This window comes from Scyliorhinus canicula, chromosome 21 (assembly GCF_902713615.1).
Source record: "Scyliorhinus canicula chromosome 21, sScyCan1.1, whole genome shotgun sequence".
NCBI lineage: Eukaryota > Metazoa > Chordata > Chondrichthyes > Carcharhiniformes > Scyliorhinidae > Scyliorhinus > Scyliorhinus canicula.
The window spans coordinates 51,301,470-51,322,586 of NC_052166.1; the positions used below are offsets into that span (position 1 = coordinate 51,301,470).

Sequence of the window (21,117 nt, forward strand, 5' to 3'; positions counted from 1 at the left end):
AGGACCTCAAATGTTCACATTATATATTACTGATTTGGACGAGGGAACTAAATGTATTATCTCCAGCTTTACAGATGGTACAAAGTTGGGTGGGAGGGTGAGCTGTGAGGAGGATGCAGAAATGCTTCAGCCTGATTCAGACAGGCTGAGTGAGTGGGCATATGCATAGCAGATGCGACATATTGTGGCTAAATCGGAGATGATCTGCTTTGGTAGCAAAAATAGGAAGTTCAATTATTATGTGAATGGGGTGTAAATTGAGAGAGGTGGATACTCAGCGAGACCTTTGTGTCCTCGGGCATCAGTCGCTGAAAGTAAGCGCGCTGGTACAGCAGACAGTAAAGAAGGCAAATGGTATGTTGGTCTTCATGGCAAAATGATTTGAGTAAAGCAATAAGGATGATTTACTGCAATTGTATAGCACATTCGTGAGGCCACACCTGGAGTATTGTGTGCAGTTTTGGTGTCCTTATCTGAAGAAGGATGTTCTTGCTATGGAGGGACTGCAGCGAAGGTTTACCAGACTGATTCCTGGGATGCCGGGACTATCATGAGACTGAGTCAGTTAGGATTATATTCATTGGAGTTTAGAAGAGTGAGGGGGAGACTTCGGTGATGGCGGGCGGGAGGCAGCCGCTCATTGGTGGGCTCCCGTTCCGGAACGTCATTTTCAGGGTTCAACGCCCGGTCCCAGGGGCAACAGAGGCGGCAAAGGCAGCGAGAAGGCACAGTGAAGGGAAATGCCGAAAATAAGTTTAAAAAACGGCCATGAAAAAAGCGGCTGAAAGTCCGCCGGGGAGTGGAAAGGTCACCGTGTGGACGGCAAGAAAAGTGGAGACTGGGGCACCAGGGGAGGCCGCATTGCCCACGGCTGAAGAAATGACTAAGGCGATGGCCGCGGAACTCGAAAGGCCGTTCACAAAACACATGGAGGCGACGAGGAAGGAGATGGGGGCGGTATTGAAAGTGCTGGTGGGGGAGGCGATTGCCCCGGTGAGGGCGGCGGTATTGAGCGCAGTGGCGGAGGTGCGGGAGCAAGGTGAGGCCCTGAGGAAGTGGAAGAGACATTATTGCAGCATAGTGATCAACTTACCTCGATGGGGAAGGAGATGCAGAAGGTGATAGAGATTAACAAGGGTCTGCCAGCCAAAATGGACGACTTGGAAAACAGAGCCAGAAGGAGTGGAAGACCCGAGGCTGATTGAGTATTTTGCCATGATGTTGGCGAAGCTATTGGGGGAGGGGGATGATCCCTCCTGATATGAACTGGATCGGGCTCATTGGTCGTGGAGGCCTGTACCAAAGGGGAGTGAGCCGCCAAGAGTAGAGAATCTGTGTTTTCGTAGGTACAGTGTGAAGGAGACGGTCCTGTTCAGGGCAAAGCAGAAACGGGTGATGCAGTGGGCTGGAGCTGCTATACGCATACATCAGGACTTTACGGTGGAGGCGGGCTGCCTTCAGCCGGGTGAAGAAGGCACTGTACATCAGTAAGGTGCAGTGCGGCATAGTATACCCAGCTAAGTTGAGGGTGACCTACAAATCCAAGGACTTTTATTTTGGGACGGCGGGAGCAGCGGAGGAGTTTGCGAAGGCAGAAGGACTGTGGCTGAATTGATAAATGGTCTTGTACCGATGTAGCCTCATGTAACTGTATTTTTTCACTGCGTGCTGGTGTATGTGGTAAATGAGCCAACGTTGTATATATTTGGACAAGGGAAGAGATGTGACTTTCACTTGCAATGATGGTTCTTTGGGGCTTGGGTGTGTATTCGGGGTTTGTGTGCTAAAGGGGATTTTCGTGGTTTTTCCTGGGACCGGGCAAGGGGGAAAGAGACCCGGGCGGGTTCAAGCCGGCCAGTGAATGGGAGTGAGGTCCGGGGAGGGGCTGCGGTTATCGGGGCCTGGCAGGACAGGTTCCGATCAGTCTAGCCGGGGTGGAAAGTTGGGGGGAAGGAACAGAGGTTGGCGGGAGGAGTTTTGTAAGAGGAAGTGGAGGGGATGAGTTGGGGCGGGGGGGGGTTACAATTCGTGGGTGTCATTTACGGTACTCTTTTGGGGATTGGATGGAATTGAATGTTAGGGGGAGGGGGGGTGGACTCTATAGGTCAATGGTGACCATAGGCGATTCCTGATTCTTTTTTTTTCCCTTTGTTTTTCCCACCATGGGAGGGTTTGTTTTACTTGATGCTTATATTGTCAGGTGGGCCATTGTTTGGGGTGGTGGGAGGATGGGATCGTTGTGGTTGATAAGGGGATTGACTTTGTATTTGTTGTTAAGTAATGGGTTAAGAGACATTGCAATTAGTTGTCTCATTTATGTTAAGTGTTCAATGATTATCTCATTTATGTTAAGTGTTCAATGATTGACACTGATATGTAAAGGGGCTTCAGGTGGACTCTGGATCTTGTGATGTGATGATTGAGTTTAGTGCAGAGCCTGTTAAAGTGAAATAAAGGTGTTTGTGAAAAGGAGCTGGACTTTTGTCTCTTCATGCCACAGCATCCATTCGTTAACATTTGTTACCGTTTACTGCTTGTTGGTGGGGTATAAATTCTGAAGAAAATGTGAAAATGGAGAATAAAAATATTTTACAAAAAAATGAAGAGTGAGGGGGCTCTCATAGAAATTTATAACATTCTAACAGAATTAGACAGGGTAGATTCAGAAAGAATGTCCCCAATGGTGGGGAAGTCCAGAACTAGGGGTCATAGTTTGATGATAAGGGGTAAACCTTTTGGGATTGAGGCGAGGAGAAATTTAATCACCCAGAGAGCGGTGAATTTGTGGAATTCGCTACCACAGAAAGTAGCTGAGGCCAAAACTGTAATTTCAAGGAGTTAGATTTAGCTCTTGGGGCAAAAGGGTTCAAGAATATGGCAACAAGTCTAGATTTTTCAGTTTCATGATTCTAAGAAGAAAGGAAGTCTAAAGAAGGCGAGTACAAGACCCTTGACAGCAATCACCAAGAATAGGGATAAGTCCTCACTACCACCAGTACAGAAAAAAGGAAGCAAACCTCTTGGTGGCGTGAATGATTGAGCCAAGGATGAATGAATACTATTCTGCTGCATTTTACACAAAAATTGAAAAGTGCCACAGTCTGTTGCGCAAACTTGTCATTACCTGTATATGCATCACGGTCTCTATCCAGGGTAGTAAACTGTTTGCCATTGTGCCAAGTAAAGGAATCGCCAGCGTTTCCATGGTAACGTCCCACTCGAAGCTTGTAGTTGTCCGTCTCGGACTCCAGTCTGAAGCTGGCATATTCGGCAAACACCTTGCGCCCTTGCCAGTCCTCCATGGTGGTGAGCAGCTTGTAGTTCCCTTGGTTTGTCAACCAATATATATTTTCCAGGCCGAGCCAGTACTCCCCGTCGATGTTCCCGAACCCTTGCTGTGGTGGAATATTGGAAAAACATGAAGCTTAAATAACATGAACTCAGCATACCGCTCAGTCTCGCTTTTTAATTTGAGTACGGGGAAAGCTGAAAACAAAAATTAAAAAGCATGGCGAGAGAAAGGCCTTGTTAATTTTACCACGAGGAATCAGCACTGTGGTCAGTTATCAGTCCCTGAGCTGCCCTGAAGACATTACAGTCACGTTTTCATGAATATTTTTCAGTCCTGTTAAATATGGTTTTACAACTCTGTGCAGCGGGTTCAGACTGGCGGCTAATTTTCCTCCCATTTATATACCTTTAGTGAGGGTGATTGTGCGTTAACCCTTCCCTCCCTGTGATAATTCATGAAGCAGTTGTCTTGTATTTTCTAAATACTTTAATACAAGATCGAATTAAATAATCGTCTTTTCCCCAAACCTCCTTAGTGACATACAAAACGGGATGAATTTGTGTCTCGGTTGGTGGCACATTGGCCAAAGTTTCGGGTTCAAGCCCCATTTTGGGGTTTGAGCGCAGAAAATCAAGGCTGGCACTCTGGTGCAGCCCAGAGAGTGTGCGTGCTGTGTTACATAGAACATAGAACAGTACAGCACAGAACAGGCCCTTCGGCCCTCGATGTTGTGCCGAGCCATGATCACCCTACTCAAACCCACGTATCCACCCTATACCCGTAACCCAACAACCCCCCTTAACATTACTTTTTAGGACACTACGGGCAATTTTTTAGCATGGCCAATCCACCTAACCCGCACATCTTTGGACTGTGGGAGGAAACCGGAGCACCCGGAGGAAACCCACGCACACACGGGGAGGATGTGCAGACTCCGCACAGACAGTGACCCAGCCGGGAATCGAACCTGGGACCCTGGAGCTGTGAAGCATTTATGCTAACCACCATGCTACCGTGCTGCCCCCGTGTTCTCTGAGGTGCTGCCATGAGATGGCAAACTGAGGCCCCATCTGCCTTCTCTGGTGGGCGTAAAAGATCCCCTCGAGCTAGACGAGCAGGGAAGTTATCCCCAGTGTCCTACCCCTTCGATCAACATCACCAAAAAAAAAACTGACGATCTAGTGGTAATCTCGCTGCTTTTTGTGGGGTTTTGCTGTGTGCAGAACTGGCTTCCAAGTTTCCTGCATTACATCACTTCAAGAGTACTTTATTGCCCGACCAAGTGCTATATAAATTTGAGCCTTTATGAAATGAATCATTTTGTGGGGTAAGGGAATGTTGGATTTGTTAAATCTGTTTGGCAAGTGTTAAAAAGGAACTGTGCAGACGCATCCAAGGTCAGCACAGGCGAGGTAAAGTCAGGGTACACCCAGCCATGCAAGTGCAGTAGAGCAAGGTGAAACTACTGAGAAGAATAAGTTGAGCAAGAAACCTTTTGTTCCTATCTGTCCTTGGAGCAACCAGCACTTGAACAGGCCTTTTGATTACAGGAGTAGAGACAGAAGCATTGGTTTATTTGTTTGTGCAGTCTCGTCTTCTCTGCTAATTGCTGTACAGGAGCCAAAAGGCTGCTGTATGGGGGAGGTGGTGGAGTAGTGTCACTGTTGCTGGGCTAGTAATCCTGAGACCTGGGGGACCCAGGTTCGAATCCCACTGCAGCCAATGGTGAAATTTGAATTCTAAACCAGCTCGAGGGATGAATTGAGATGGTGGCTATTTTGATTTCTGCTGTTGGCTTCAAAAACCGCACTCCGAAACCGAGGTTTACCTTCTGAGTTCCCCAAACTCCAGCTTCCATTTCTGCACTGCACACGATGTAAAAGTTATGCGTTTCTACTTCCTTTTGGAGCATTCAAAGAGCGCCAGTCATCCCATTATCTCTGTGTCTGCCCTTAGCAAGAGTTCCCCAGTTAGTCCCAACTCCCTCGTCTTTCCTGTCACACCGAAAACGTTTGCTTTCCAAGGGTATATTCAGTTCACTTTGAGAAGTTTCTATGAAATTCTGGTCTAGACTGGGCTGCCAACCCTTTCAATAAAAATACCTGAAGCATTGCCTTGGCTGTGTGTCAATAACCGCATTCAAGACTCGCTCACACAATTTGAGAGGTTCCAAATGGGATGGTCTGGAAAATAGTGCAGTGCACCATTCAACTCTTTCCTTTAGCTTTAGGGGATAAAAATACCTCGAGGGAGAACACTGGATTCAATGAAACAAACAGCCAGCGTCCTGAGTTACGTAGCAGGTTCAGTGATCTTGTGACACAGTGGTTGGCACTGCTGCCTCACAGCACCAGGGACTCGGGTTCAATTCCGGCCTTGGGTGACTGTGTGAAGTTTGCAAGTTCTCCCCGTATCAGCGTGGGTTTCCTCCGGATGCTCCGGTTTCCTCCCACAGTCAGGTTAGGTGGATTAGCCATGTTAAATTACCCCTAGTGCCTAGATATGTGCAGGTTAGGTGGGGTTGCGGGGATGTAATGGGGGAGTGGGCCTAGATAGGGTGCTCTTTCAGAAGGTCGATGCAGACTTGATGGGCCGAATAGCCTCCTTCTGCACTGTAGCAATTCTATGGATCTTGACCAATTGCCGTTTCATATTGCATGGAATCTCCCAGAAATACTCACAGGTCATTCAGTCCCATTGGTCTGTGCTGGGGTTTCTTGCTCCACCCAAATCCCCTCCCACCCTACTTCAGCTTAACCCGTAAGTACGTTCTTCGATTCCCTTTATCTGCACGGTGTACTTTTCTAGCTTCCCTTTAAGTGCACAAGGGCACTTTATGATTTAAATCTACCATACTGAGGTAAAATGTTGCTTTGCTAACCTTGTAGGTCTCCCAGTTGCGGAAGAAATTCACCGATCCATCCTGTCGTCTTTGGATGACTGTCCAGCCGCCAGGATCATGTGTTTGGTCGCACCAGACCTGCATAAGGCGGTTTGTGTTTTCTGGTTTCAGCAAGTAGATGCCGGTGGCTTCATTGCCAGCCTCTGCTGCTTCTAAACAGTCTTTCCATGGCCCTACAGAACGTCAATTGAAGAAATGTAAAGCAGATTTTTTAAAAAAGCATTTCAGGAGATTGTCTAAGCCAAGAGTATAACCCAATGGAGTTCCTTATAGTTTAATCACAGTATGTTACATGTTACCTAAATACAGGAGTGTTGCAAAATGTGATGCATAATATAATATTCTGCTGCTAAGTTCGTTAAAAGATCCCAAAGTTTCATTTCTGTTGAGTGAACAGAGTATGGGATCAAAACAGAAAATTCTGGATAAACTCAGCCTGTCGGGCCTCATCTGTGGATAGAGAAACAAGAGTTAACATTTCGTGTCCGGATGGCTCTTCTCCAGATCTTAAGGGTCCTGGACAGGTTTTCATGCAGGTTTGGATTCTGGGAGGCTGTGCCTGTCAGTTTCTTGTCCGTGAGCCTGCAAGTCAAGGGAGCCGGATTTAGCAACATGAAGCAAGTCGGTGCTCACATGCTCTGGTCTCCGTCAATCCACAAGAGAGCAGTACTGGCGGGACAGCAATTTATTTACTGCTGTTGAATGGAACAAGGGTTGGTTCTTCCATTTTTGTGCCCCAGGCTTCCATCCGAGCCCAGATATAGGAAAATGGGAAGAGTAGTAGATTATTACGCCCCACGAGTCAGGCTTATCATTCACTGAGTTATGGCTGATCTGAAACCTAACTCTATATACCTGTCTTTGCCTATATCCCTTAATACATTCAATCTCAAAAAATCTAGCAATCTTCGATTTGAACAACTTTACAATTAACCTGGCATCATTTACTCTGTACAGAAGAAACATCCAAATTTCTATCACTCTTTGTACATGGAAATATTTCTTAATTTCACTTCTTAAAGGTGTGGCTCTATTTTTAGATTATGCCCTCTGACCGTACACATGCCAGCAGTGGAAATAGTTCCTCTCTTTCCTGTTCCCCTCATTATGTTTAATGTTTTGATACAGTCACCCTTCAATTTCTTAAATTTCAGGGAATACAACAGTAGTTTGTTGGTTCTCTCACTCCCCCTCTTTCTCACCCTTCCTCCTCTGTCTCTCTCTCCCTCCCTCCTTCCTCTCTCTCCCTCCCTCCCTTCTCCCTCCCTCCCTCCCTTCTCCCTCCCTCCCTCCCTTCTCCCTCCCTCCCTCCCTTCTCCCTCCCTCCCTCCCTTCTCCCTCCCTCCCTCCCTTCTCCCTCCCTCCCTTCTCCCTCCCTCCCTCCCTTCTCCCTCCCTCCCTCCCTTCTCCCTCCCTCCCTCCCTCCCTTCTCCCTCCCTCCCTCCCTCCCTTCTCCCTCCCTTCTCCCTCCCTCCCTCCCTTCTCCCTCCCTCCCTCCCTCCCTTCTCCCTCCCTCCCTCCCTTCTCCCTCCCTCCCTCCCTTCTCCCTCCCTCCCTCCCTCCCTTCTCCCTCCCTCCCTCCCTCCCTTCTCCCTCCCTCCCTCCCTCCCTTCTCCCTCCCTCCCTCCCTCCCTTCTCCCTCCCTCCCTCCCTCCCTTCTCCCTCCCTCCCTCCCTCCCTTCTCCCTCCCTCCCTCCCTTCTCCCTCCCTCCCTTCTCCCTCCCTCCCTCCCTCCCTCCCTTCTCCCTCCCTCCCTTCTCTCTCCCACTCCCCCTTCCACCTCTCTCTACCTTCCCCCCTCTCCTCCTTCCCCCTCTCTCTCTCCTCCTTCATCCTCTCTCTCCCCTGCCTCCTCTCTTTCTCCTTTCCCCTCTCTCTCCCCCTTCCCCCTCTCTCTCCCCCTTCCCCCTCTCTCTCCCCCTTCCCCCTCTCTCTCCCCCCTCTCTCCCTCTCTCTCCCCCCATTCCTCTCTCTCTCGCTCCCCATTCCCCTCTCTCTCGCTCCCCTCTCTCTCGCTCCCCTCTCTCCCCTCCCCTCGCTCACTCCCCTCCACCTCTCACTCCCCTCCCCCTCTCACTCCGCTACCCTCCCCTCTCTCGCTCCCCTCCCTGCTCTCGCACCTCCCTTCTCCTCTGTTCGTTCACTCCCATCTCTTCTCCCTCCCTCGCTTCCTTCTCTTCTTCCACATGGTATGTGTTAAATTCTCTGTGAGTATAATTGACAATGAACAGCTAAATTGATGTGTGTTCTGCCACATGGTTATCATGGGCTTTTTGAAATTGCTGCCAGTTCCTGGTAGATGGCTTCAAACCAGTAGCTGATTTAAAATTTGTCCACCTGATGGTCTCTCCCCACAACATTGTTAAGAATAAAACCTTTTCTGCCAATTAAAACTAGCAAACGTCAAGTCTGATACTTCCAACTGGGCCAACAAAAACTGGCCAGGCAGCAAGCTGAGGTGTAGCAAATGTAAAAGTGCACGCTGGTGCTGGAGACTGATCTGAGGTTGAAGCAGAGTAAATGTCTCTTCACTCTGCAGCTGTTATTCTGGCAGTGCTTCATGCCGACATGCAGAAAGATTCTAGTCATCAGATACACGATAGTTGATTTTATTTCTCTCTTATCTCACTTATCACCTAACTCCATTAATCCAAAGATGTGCAAAGTGTCAGGTGAATTGGATCATTGTCCAGGTTAGGTTTTGGGGTTACAAGGATAAGGTGGGGTGAATGGGGTAGTGGATATGTAGAGTGCTCTTTTGAAGGGTTAGTGCAGACGTGATGGGCCAAATGGTCTCTAATGCACTGTAGGGATTCTATGATTTTATGATCTTTGTCATTCCCCCCTCCCAACATCACCAACCAGTGAAGCCCCTTTAGGTGTTATCTATTTCACCTCCCCACATTAGTGCCTATGGATGGATGTAGCTTGTGACATTGACTGGCACAAGGGATATCATCCTCCAAAGCGTCTTCAGGAGGTTCTTCAGCTTTCTGCTGATGATAAGGGTCATAAGGAGAGAGCCGAGCGTACGCTAAGTGGACTAATATGGGGCTTGTGTACATAGAACGCAGGCACCGTGAGTGGGCTGTGAATCAGGGAAAGGAAGTCAAAAGGCAAGGTGTAGTTTCCGAGTTTGAGTGTAGGTGCGAGGTGCGGCAATGAATGTACAAAAGGGATTGTAGAGTGCGGCTCATGACGGGTAGCGAGTTAAATGATATGGGTAACGATTTATCTGGTGGGCGAGGAGTAAGGAAGAGGGACGCTGCAGGAAGAGGGAAGGAGAGGCATTGTCATAACCCGCGTGAGACCTACGGGGTCAGACCAATTAGTCTCGCCGTGAGTCTCGTTAAATACGAGCGTCCCCGTTGTGGGGCAGGGCACCATCAGGGGAACAATGGACACTATGTATAAAAGCTTGGCCCAAGTGGGGGCTGAGCAGAGAAGTGCCAACTGGGACCTGTGTACAAAGTGTCAATAGCTTCTTCTTCAATGAATGACCAGTTTATTTATGCCTCTCGTGCGGACTCCTCTGTGGATGCAACAGGTATACTCCCGTTTCCTGATCTTGTGCAATAATTGAATGTTTTGTGACACTAGTTCCAGGTCCCCGGGTCGATATTCCCTTTGCAACTTCTGCCTCCTCCAACCTGCCATTCTATTGGGGATCCTTTTGCCACTTTGTGGGAAGAGCACTTCCCTCCAGGAGGGAAACAGAAAACTGGGGGGGGGGGGGGGGCATCTTTCCTTTTTGGATCCATTTTCTAGCAACAGCTCAGTGTTGGCAGAAGCCAAAAGAATTCTTAAAATTGTTTGAATACAGCCCCTCTCTAAGAGGTGTAATCACCCCTTGAATTGTGGCCCAAGATTACCCGTGTACGTGGCTGGGTGGATGGCTGGTTACTAATACAATTAGCTAGCCAGCCGGCCAGTCCTTTTATAACCAAGCTTGCGTGTTAAAGTCTGGACCTCGCCAGCCTTCCGATTTCCAGTAACACACGCCATTCCCCCCCCCCCACCCCCCATTTTTTCTGGCCCAGCATTGACTCGCTGTAACTCTAGGAACACCAATCGATATACCATTCCTCAAGAGCAGGTTAAGCTCATTTACACCTGTTGAAGAACAGGATGTTTGAGGGCTGTTCTTAATGTTGCAGACGGCCTGGTCTCTCGGGTTAACACAGGGAGTATCAGTTACCCGCTGGGCCAGTCTGTCGCGTCATGATACTAGGTATGAAACGTATAACTGGCAGGCCTGGTTTTCCTTTGGGGAACTCAAAACAGTGAAGTTTGTTTTGGCTTGTGTTCTGGGCTGGGAGCAGGCACCACTCGACAACAAGCCAAGAACAATCCTGACACACAGACCAAGTCATAGCTGGGGGTTAGGCATTCTCAGTTTTGGTTGTGGTGTCAAAGCTTAAACAGTGGGACAGATTATTTTGTTTGGCAATTTACTGGCCAGTAAAGCATTGCAAGTAAATGTGTGTAAATGTTTTTCTGGATACATTTATTGAGAAGGACAAACCAGCATTGTATGATCCCATTGAAAGTGTCTTCATCAAATCACAATAAACAATCATTTCAGATTTGAACACCTTTTTAAAATTGCTCATTTACTCTGCACGTATTTGTTTTTGATGAAGCAATGGGCGTCTTTGATCTTCCATAGAACCATTGAATCGTAGAATTTGCCATGCAGAAGAAGGCCATTTGGCCCATCGAGTCTGCTCTGGCCCTTGGAAAGAGCACCCTACCTAAGCCCACACCTCCAACCTATTCTCTTAACCCAGTAACCCCACCTAACCCTTTTGGACACTTAAGGGCAATTTAGCACGGCCAATCCACCTGACCTGCACATCTTTGTGGGAGGAAACCGGAGCACCCGGAGGAAACGCACGCAGACACGGGGAGAACGTGCAGACTCTGCACAGACAGTGACCCAGCCGGGAATCGACCTGGGACGCTGGATCTGCTAATCGCTGTGCTATTGTGCCGCCCTATGGGAAACTGATTAGAGCTAAAGGCAATAATAAAATTTGAGATGCATGAATAATGTATTAGCATCGGACATTAATTATTTTGCAGCTAGTCGCTACATCGCCTTTGTGTCAAAATATTTGATTTTATGAAGCATTTAATTTGTGCCCTGCTGTCTTGGTGACAGTTCAGGTACTGTGTGAGGCAGTGCTAAAATGTTGCATTTTCATTGTGTATTTTATGATCGCTCATTGCACGTGGCAGTACAAGCGCTGTGTACAAACTGGCACACCCATAAAATGTGCCTTTCCAAGCTGTGCCCAATGCAATTTGTGCCTCTCGAAGCTGTGCCTAATGCATTGTGTGCCTCTCTAAGCTGTGTCCAATGCATTGTGTGCCTCTCCAAGCTGTGCCCAATGCAATTTGTGCCTCTCCTAGCTGTGCCCAATGCATTGTGTGCCTCTCCTAGCTGTGTCCAACGCAACGTGTGCCTCTCCAAGCTGTGCCCAATGCAATTTGTGCCTCTCCTAGCTGTGCCCAATGCATCGTGTGCCTCTCGAAGCTGTGCCCAACGCAACCTGTGCCTCTCCAAGCTGTGCCCAATGCAATGTGTGCCTCTCCCATGCTTTGCCAACGCAACGAGTGCCTCTCCAAGCTGTGCCCAGTGCAACATGTGCCTCTCTATGCTGTGCAGTACAGTGCCTTTAAATATAACCACATCGCTCTAACCATCCCACTGAGAAAAGTTATTTTTGTTTGACTTGTGAAGTTTACTGATCCCAATCAGAACCTCTGCTGTAAAAGAAGCCTGAGTCAGAGAATCAGTGTCACACTCCTGCAGCCTGATCTCCAGCCCCTTGGACTTTCCAAGTGTAAATCCTCGCTGGCACCTTGGGTCTGTGGGTCAAAGAACAAATGGAATAATGTAAGGCTGGTCTGCCATGCCAATGGTGCTGCTTTTGATAAAGATCGCATATAATACACAATGTTGGTACATGATATACAATCTGTGTGCGATTGGTGTACCAATATGCTTTGAACTGCCCATGTGCTGGCAAAATGATGAAACCCGTCAAACCTCCTGGTGTTTGGTGTTACTGCAGTTGCTAACGTGGCCAAACTTTCTTTGCTGTTGGTGCAAATCCACATTTGTGAGGAGTGTCACTTTGGAGGATTAAGCTGTCAGAAAGATTTACAACGTAGTAAATAATGATTAGTTGGAGGAAGTTTCAGAAGTAAATCCATTTATGCTGTGGCTACATGCATGTAGCGCCCCAGCAAATGTATCGTACTCCACAGGTGTCTTGATTTTATCATCCGGCCATTTAGCCATTCTGTGGACTGGGTAGCAAGGTGCCTTTGCCCTCTTCTGCAGTTTGCATGGGGCTGAGCGAGAACGTCAAGTATAATAGTTGAGTAACATGATGAGGGGCAACAGGGGGTAAACAAAGATCTGAAGGTAAATTACAGCCAAATAATCTGTACCCCATGACATCACAATAGACCAGGATTTATAGTTTGTGGGAGAAATGGGTTTTCATGTGTCTTTATATTATATTGAAAACAAGGTAAAGAATTTGGCCTGAGAAGGAAACCTTCCCGCTGTAGAGTTATGCACCAGGATTCTCCAATCCCGCGGACAAGTTCTGACGCCGGCGGGAAAATCAGCGTCAACCACTCCGGCTTCAGCGGTCCCCGATAATCAGGAATGCTCCCCTTCCTAGAGGGCTAGCTCGGCGCTGGAGTGGTCCCCGCAGCTCCAGTCGGTGCGAGTTCACGCATGCGCAGAACGGCTTGCGTGATCCCGTGCATGCGCGTTTGTTCCCATCTCTGTACCGGCCCCCAGGCAATATGGTGGAGCCCTACAGTTGGCCTGGCGCGGAGGAAAATAGGCCCCCACGGAACCAGTCCACCGTTGAGCCCCCCCCCACCGGGGTCGGATCCCCCACCACCCCCCCCCCCCCCAGGACGGCCGCCGCAGACATACCTTCCCGTTCCGCTGCGTGGGACCTGAGTAACCCACGCCGGCGTGACTCAGCCAGACCCGGTGGGTATTCGGCCTGTCGGGGCTCGGAGAATCGCCGGGGGGGGGGGGGGCTACTTTCAACAGCTCCGGACCGGCGCGGTGGCAATCCCGCGGGCGCCCGGAAATCAGCGCCAGAGAATCAGTGAGCCGGCATCGGGGCGCGCGGTGCGATTCTTGCACCCCCCCCCCCCCCCGGGGATTTTCCGACCCGGCGCCGGTTCGGAGAATCCCGGCCATGGTCTGGTTTGAAGTTGTGTACTCCCGGAAATCGCACAATACATCTGAAATTCTGAGCCAAGTTTCCGGCTATCTGGTGTACCACAAATAATTTTCCTGACAAACCTAACATAAATAAGTAAGTAAGCTAAAGCCGCTGCTCTTAGTACCTCGTTTATAATTTACACTGAAAAGTGTCCACCATTATTCCTGCCTTTATACCCTTTTGCAAATACCCTTTTGAGTTGAACCTGAGCACATCCCAGCAAACAGCGACCTCCTGCTTGATGGCTACTATACCTTTGCTTTGTGTCTGTCACAGGAATGTGTTGACACATGGAGGGGCTGTAATTAAGTTTCTTTCTGAAAATCTGGAAAACTTTATTAACTGCCTAATGAGCAAGCCTCCCAGATATGAATCTTGCCTGGAGGTTGGTCTGAATGCCCAACCCTGACTGGTAATTTTATTGACTTTTACATATTGTAATTAATTAGTGCAGTTACTAAAATGCTGCCATAAGCATGCACTACTTTTATTCCATTTTTTGTCAAGTTGCCTCTGTGGGAGAATGTTGATGAGGTATTTCGGCATATGTAGCAAAAGACCGTTTTAGATTTTTTTTTCTGGAAATACCTTCAGACTCTTGGAGACTGACAGCATAGTTAGGAAATCCTGACGCTGCAATAGTTTAATTTAGATTTAAATCCGTTATCGTATATGTTTGGTCTCTGAATGGGATGTTTGCTTCCTCTTCCAGGGACTTGTAGCATCTTAGATTTTAAGACTATCTTCTAGTTACATGCAAGATAGATTGCATCTTCTGCTTTTTGAGGTGCAATGTGGTGCACAAGGTTGAAGTATTGAATTTTAGCCATTGCATTGTGTTGGCACAGTTGCCACTGAAACATGATTGTCATGGGCTCAGGCCCTGCTCTGACAAGATTCAGACATAATCCAGGATGACCGTTCATTGTAGAACCGAAGGGAGTTGCTGTACGGTTGGAGGTGCCATTTGTCAGGTGAAAAATTTAAACCCAACCCCTTGAGGGTGAACATTAAAGATGTCACAGGATCTTCTGAAGTTGCCTTGGCCAACAGTCATCCCTCAACCAACACCAATAAAAGTATCATCTGGCCATTTATCTCGCTGCTGTTCGTGGTTTGTGGGACTTCAAAAGTAAATTTTAAATGCAAGATTTATTTTTAAACTTCGAAGTGCAGCTCTTGTATGAATCCTGCTTGTTTCTTTTCAGTGCCTGAATGTTAGACAGTGGTAACTTGAGAGAAACCATTCCACTCAGAGGGCTGTGGAAGCTCAATCATTGAGCTTGTTCAAGATCGAAATCAATAGATTTCTGGATACTAATGACATCAAAGGTTATGGGGATAAGGCAGGAAAGTGGAGCTGAGGACTGTCATATCAGATCAGCCATGATCTCATTGGAGCAGACACGAGGGGCCAAATGGCCTAATTCTGCTCCAACACCGTTATGGTCTTATGATCTAGTTGAATAACAGAGTAGACTTGAGGGGCCGAATGGTCGTCTACTCCTATATTCCATACTTTCAGTTATGTTTCTACCCCAGTTAAGAAGAATACACTGCCAATTGCATTAGTACATTTCAGTTGTATTTGGTTGAATACAGTGACCCTCAACTTCCTTTGTGCTATTCAGTAATAGTAACCAGATTTGAGTAATATATCATAAGCAACATGGTTGGGACGAGCAAAATTCTTTCTTCAAATTTGTGTCAGGAACCAAAAGCTTCAAACAGGACATTGAAGTAGATTTTTGATTTCACTTATCTGGCAAAAGCTGGGGGGCGGTGGGTGGTGTTGGGTGTCACTCTTTTTAGAATCTGTCTATTAATTTCTTCAATAAAATACAAACAGCGGAAGTTCTGAACACTAACTGACTCACAATTCTTCAGTCCTAAATGAGTAAGGGGAATGTGTGAATGGAATTATTTTCTCATTCCCGGCAGCTTATATTATGAATGGAATCTCAGTAGTCTTTTGATAAATTAAGTTAATCACTCCGTATTCCCTCTTGGGTCAGCCGCTCAACTATCTCAGGAGCAGAAGAGTTTTTGTAAAGTATGCAATCCCTTGCTCTGTGTTGAGTGTGGCCTGCAGCTGAGAATACAACATCTCTCCAAGCCCCCCCCCCCCCCCCCCCTCCCCCCCAACGACCCCTCCTCCTCGTCCTCCTCCCTCCCAGATAAGACATCCTGAGAATCAATGTCAGTATTTTCACATTGGGATCTGAACTTGCCATTTCCTTGCAAGGAGTCAGCAATAATGTGTTATTGGTTTATTTTTGATCTGGTTAAACCTGTAATGCAATCACATGTTTTCATGCAAACTGGGATTTTACAAACAAAAAAAAAAGAGTTCTCTTGTGATGATTGCGCTATCCTGGTTTTTTGAGAGCTGTGGTTTGATGCAATGTGCCTAATAGCTGTTCTCCAATTGACAGAAATTGGTTCCATTCGTTTGAAATTACTGGGGACAAGGTTTTCTTTAGGAAAATTAGAAAAAGTCCCTGAAGTATTTATATTGGATATCTGAGCTGGTGATTCTATTGTGTGTTTTGGCACTGTTTCTTGTTTCAATAGTGAAATGATAATATTCAAGTTACAGTACAACTTATCAGCTTTAAGGAGTATTGGATTAATACTCCTTAATGTGTCATAATACTGTACTTAACTATAATGTGAATAAATGGTATAAAATGTTTCATCTGTGGAATGCCTGTCACTTTCCTGTGGCTTGTGCTAGTTAAAGCCTTAAAACCAGGAAACCAAACTCCAGTACCACATTATTGTGAAGCCTGTGATTCCTTGGGAAGAAGAATCGCTCATCAACCTTTGGTGAACGTGTCACCCTTGAGTAATAACGCAGCGCTTTGTCTTTCTTGCTGGGCACTCTTAGTACAAACGGGCAAGCTCTACTAGATAGGAGTCGGTTAGCTCAGTTGGCTGGACGGCCGGTTTGTGATGCAGAGCAATGCCAACTGCACGAGTTCAATTCCCATACCTGCTGAGGTTACCATGGTGGCCCGCCTTCTCAATCTTGTGCCTCGCCTAAGGCGTGGTGACCCCCAGGTTAAATCACCAGCAGTCGCCTCTCTCAAAGATGAGAGCAGCCTCTGGTCCTCTGAGACTATGGCGACTTTCGTTCTTTTCACTAGATAGGAGAAGACCCTTCCAACCTGTCAGCTGAAAATATGCTGTCCTGTGGATTACCGTGTATACACTCAGCATCCCAGCGGGACACCATGGGATCTCATCTCATGAGAGATGAGAAAACAAACTGAAAGGCCTAGGTCGATCAGGAAAGAAAATCTGGAAGGTGTCGTAATATGCACCCATGCACATCATGAGGTAAAAGCAGGCAGTGACAGACACCCAGGTGAGCCAATCAACATAGAGAACCGAGCACAACCAATCACTAGACAGAACACCAGAGGGGGGGCTTCCAAATATAAAACACAGGAGGCATCAGCACTCCGCCTCTTTCCGCTGGTGATAACTGTAGTGATAGTCAGGGTGTACAAATCATTCAACACCTTCTACACGTGGATCAGAGCTAGCCTTGTCTAGATAGTTAGAGTTAGTTTACTTAGAGTAGTAGAGAGTCAACCTCCAGGCAGCTGTGTGCTTCGTTACTGAAGTTCAATAAATCTTATTGAACCAACGCCTACGTTTGGTGTATGCTTTATCGTTTATCTGCATCGTGTTGCTGTCCTTGTTTCCCCAGGGTGAATAACACAACAGAAGGAAAATTCCTTTCCAAGATGTTTATCATGATCTAAACTTGTCTAGGAGGATACTATGGTCTTACATGATTCTAACATTTCCCCAGGATCTACAGCTACCAATATAGGCACCAGCCCTACATAAACAAACCAGAGGAAATCCAAATGACACCGATCAGTAGTTAACTTGCGAAGTATAGATGTTTGCGAAATTAATAATTTTGTGAAGCGCCCAGCTAACCTCAGCCCAATATCATTAAACATGGTAGTAGGGAAAGGGCATTCCTGGCATAGAACTGCCAAGTTTGGGGGCCAGTTTAGCTCAGTTGGCTGGACAGCTGGTTCGTGATGTAGAGCGAGGCCAACAGAACGGGTTCAATTCCCGTTCCGGCTGAGATTATTCTACTCAACCTTGTCCCCGCGTCTGAGGTGTGGTGACCCTCTGGTTAAACCACCACCAGTCCGCTCTCCCCCTCAAAGGGGAAAGCAGCCTCTGGGACTATGGCAACTTTACTTTTACTGCCAAATTCTTTGAAAGTAGGGCTTGAAGCCAGAGATTTCTAAGGCAGCGAGGAGCTTGCGACCAGTGGGCCAAGGGCCTGAAACTAATGATTATCAAATACACATCACCACGGAATTCAATTCTTAAATCTTTTGGTTACAATATTGTGATTACGGCGTGAGTCCTATAAAAGTAAAATTGTGGTGATTGTCCCTCCAAGGGCAACACAGCAGAGTAAGGGTGAACTGGCCTGGAGTCCAATCAGGACTCAGATTGGGAATCCACCCCAGGGGGAGGAGTTCTCCTCGGCAAAAGTATTTTAGAATGAACTGCGAACATGCTGCTGCTCTTGAAGATCACTGTAAGCAAATCCCTTTTTGTTCACGAATAAAGTCTCTGAAAGTGCGTCACTACATGTGGCAGTGACTGATGCCACTGAACCTGAGAAGGGGTTTATAGTAACCAAAATTTTAACGAGCACATAACCAAATACTGTGGGCAGCGCTTCCCAGCTAATGAGTTACTTTTGAAGTGGAGCCACTTATTTTGGCGGCAGGTTAAAAGGATAATTTGCATCCGAATGAGGTTTCACTATTGGAAATGAGATGAATGACCAGTTACTCTGCTTTTGGCAGTGTTGGGTTAAGGAAGGAATGTTGACAAGAGCACTCCAAGCGCCAAGAGATGTTTTGCATTCCTCTAAACAGACAGAGAGGGCCTCAGGGTGGCACCTCCAACGGTGCAGCACTCGTTGGTTGTGCCAATGTCAGCCGGGATTATATGGATCTTGTTTTATAATGGGCTTGAAAATGTGACCTTCAGCCACAGGAGTGTGAGTCAAGTGACCATGTATGCAAGAGTATATTTAATTCTTTTAAATTCAGTCCATCGATATGCTGCATTCACTTTGAAGGGCATGTAAGACTCCAGGATTGAACCATATGAGGTGTGTAAATTCAGGTAATAAAGACCCTGCTCCTCAGGTAAAAGTCTTTGGCAGAATCTCAAACAGTTTATAACCAACAGATTAATGTGAGGTGCAGTCACTATTGTTCTGTAGGCAGACGTGTAGTGTGCAGTCGTTCATTCATGTGTGTAGGTGTGTGTCTGTACATGGATCAGCCAATTTTTTAATGGCATTTAATTTATTTACTATTTTCTGTGCGTAGTACCAATGAGCCTGTTAGTGCGATAAGCTTTAGATAAATTTACAGCTTCCTCCCCTGGATCAGAAGAATTGTGTGGAAGTCATTCCCTGTGAAAGTAAATTGTAGACTGAGGTGAAAATGGTCCAGCTAACTTTTGTCTCTTCCAAAATTCATTTTATTTGGCTTTCTGTAGATTACATCTGCGATGAACGATAAATTGTATTTTGATGATTACGAGCATCTTTAATTCTTATATTTAGAAAGGGTGGCACGGTGGTTGGCACGGCTGCCTCACAGTGCAAGGGACTCGGGTTCAATTCCGGCCTTGGGTGACTGTCTGTGTAGAGTTTGCCCGTTCTCCCAGTGTCTGAGTGGGTTTCCTCTGGGTGCTCCAGTTTCCTTCCACAGTCCAAAGATGTGCAGGTTAGGTGGATTGGCCATGTTAAATTGCCCCTTAGTGTCCAATGATGGGCAGGTTAGGTGACAGGAATAGAACGGGGAGTCGACCTGGGTTGCTCTTTCAGAGGGTTGGTGCAGACTCAATAGGCCGAATGGTCTCCTGCACAGTAGGATTCAATGATTCTATGAAAAACCACATTATATGGAGAATTCCAGCGATCCCAGAATATTGCGAAATGGGCTGAATATTCGCCATTAACACCTGATAATGGAAGAAGGGACACTCTGGCATTTGGTGACTATGCTATTAAGTTCATCACTGCCATTAAAAATATTTGGTGGCTAAGCATGAATGATCACAGCAGAAGAATCCTTACAAAACATGGTCACTGAAAGCCATCTGGTGCTATTGTTAAAAACTAGGATTTAAAAAAGGAAACTCCTGCATTGTTTCGAGGGAAGCTATTCATTTCTGTTTAGTCCAGGTAGACAGCCAAGTTGAATTATGTTGCAGCGGGCAGGCTATTACAGTCATGATTAAATCCGGGACAACATGGCACTTCCAGCTGTTGTTCTGCGATGCTTTGAAAACGTGTTGTGTGTGGACAGAAATCAAAGCACAGTGATGTGAGTGGAATTATTTCAAACAGCATGTAACAAAGTATTGAATGAACATGCGTGCGATCTTTATTTGAAGTACCTCTGCCACACCTCACTGCAGTCCTTGAACAATTAACCGACCATCTCTCAGAGCCTCTCACTTGCCACCATCTCCATACCGCAGCACAGCAAATCAACAGGAACAGATGCAAGAAGAACCAAAAATACAACTAAAATGTACGCTGAAATTCTGTAACACGAAAAGCTAACTAAATTAGAAGCTGTTGCTTGCCAATTATTTTGATTTGAATTCTTGATCAAGAAATTGCCCTGCTAATTACGCGGGGTTTAGACGCCATGTTTGTTATAACACCCTGGAATAGCTAACTGTGCAAAGCTGTCATTCATTCCAGAGAACACGGTAATAATAATAATTATATAGTAATAATAATAACCTTTTATTGCCACAAGTACGAAGTTACTGTGAAAACCCCCTAGTTGCCATATTCCAGTGCCTGTTCGGGTAAGCTGGTTCAGGAATTGAACCTGCACTGCTGGCCTTCTTCTGCATCACAAACCAGCTGTCAAGCCCACTGAGTTAAACCAGCTTTTGCAGGTACATGGCACGAGAGATGGGTTGTTCTATTGTGTGTGTGTAAATGGAGTCATGTTGACTGGAAATTCATTATTTGAATACATCAATTCAATGGAGTTTTGCTTTACTGGAGGCAAGGGATTAACCATGCATCGTAAAATAAGTGGGGATAAACGATTAGGAAGTGTATTGCGTATAATAGAACAGATTGTAGTTATATTAATCAATCTCCTGTGGTGTTGCCATGGTGATAAATAATAAAACAAAAGGTCTCTTTCTTCAACTGTGTCTCTGTCAATAATAATAATCTTTATTGGTGTCACCAATTATTGTTAGATTAACACTGAAATTAATTTACTGTGAAAAGCCCCTAGTTGCCACATTCCGGCGCCTGTTCGGGTACACTGAGGGAGAATTCAGAATGTCCAATTCACCTAACAAGCACGTCTTTCGGTACTTGTGGGAGGAAACCCAAGCGCCCGGAGGTTCTCTCTCACTCTTTTCTACGTACGCACTGTGTCGCTCACTTTCTAATGTTTCCACAAAGAACAAATTTGCATTTGCATTGTTGCCATCACAACCCAAGGATAGCATTAAGCGCTTTACAACGACTGAATCATTTCTCAAGTGTAGTCGGTTTCATTTTGCAGCCAAACATGGGAGTTTCTTTGTTACCATCAAGTCCCATAAACAAAAAA

General features: G+C 46.5%; 2 protein-coding genes across 5 annotated transcripts in view; one reads left to right on the plus strand and one right to left on the minus strand.

Moving 5' to 3' along the window:
- ralgps1 (Ral GEF with PH domain and SH3 binding motif 1) overlaps nt 1–21,117 on the plus strand; it is a 723,987-nt gene that overhangs the window by 308,139 nt on the left and 394,731 nt on the right. The gene's annotated exons all lie outside the window — the stretch shown is intronic.
- Nucleotides 1–21,117, minus strand: part of angptl2b (angiopoietin-like 2b) — a 52,277-nt gene that overhangs the window by 2,336 nt on the left and 28,824 nt on the right. The window contains exons 3-4 of the mRNA XM_038781980.1: nt 6,174–6,367; nt 3,125–3,395 (exon numbers count right to left, since the gene is read on the minus strand). Coding sequence (XP_038637908.1) covers nt 3,125–3,395; nt 6,174–6,367 — 465 coding nt within the window. The remainder of the gene's footprint in view (nt 1–3,124; nt 3,396–6,173; nt 6,368–21,117) is intronic.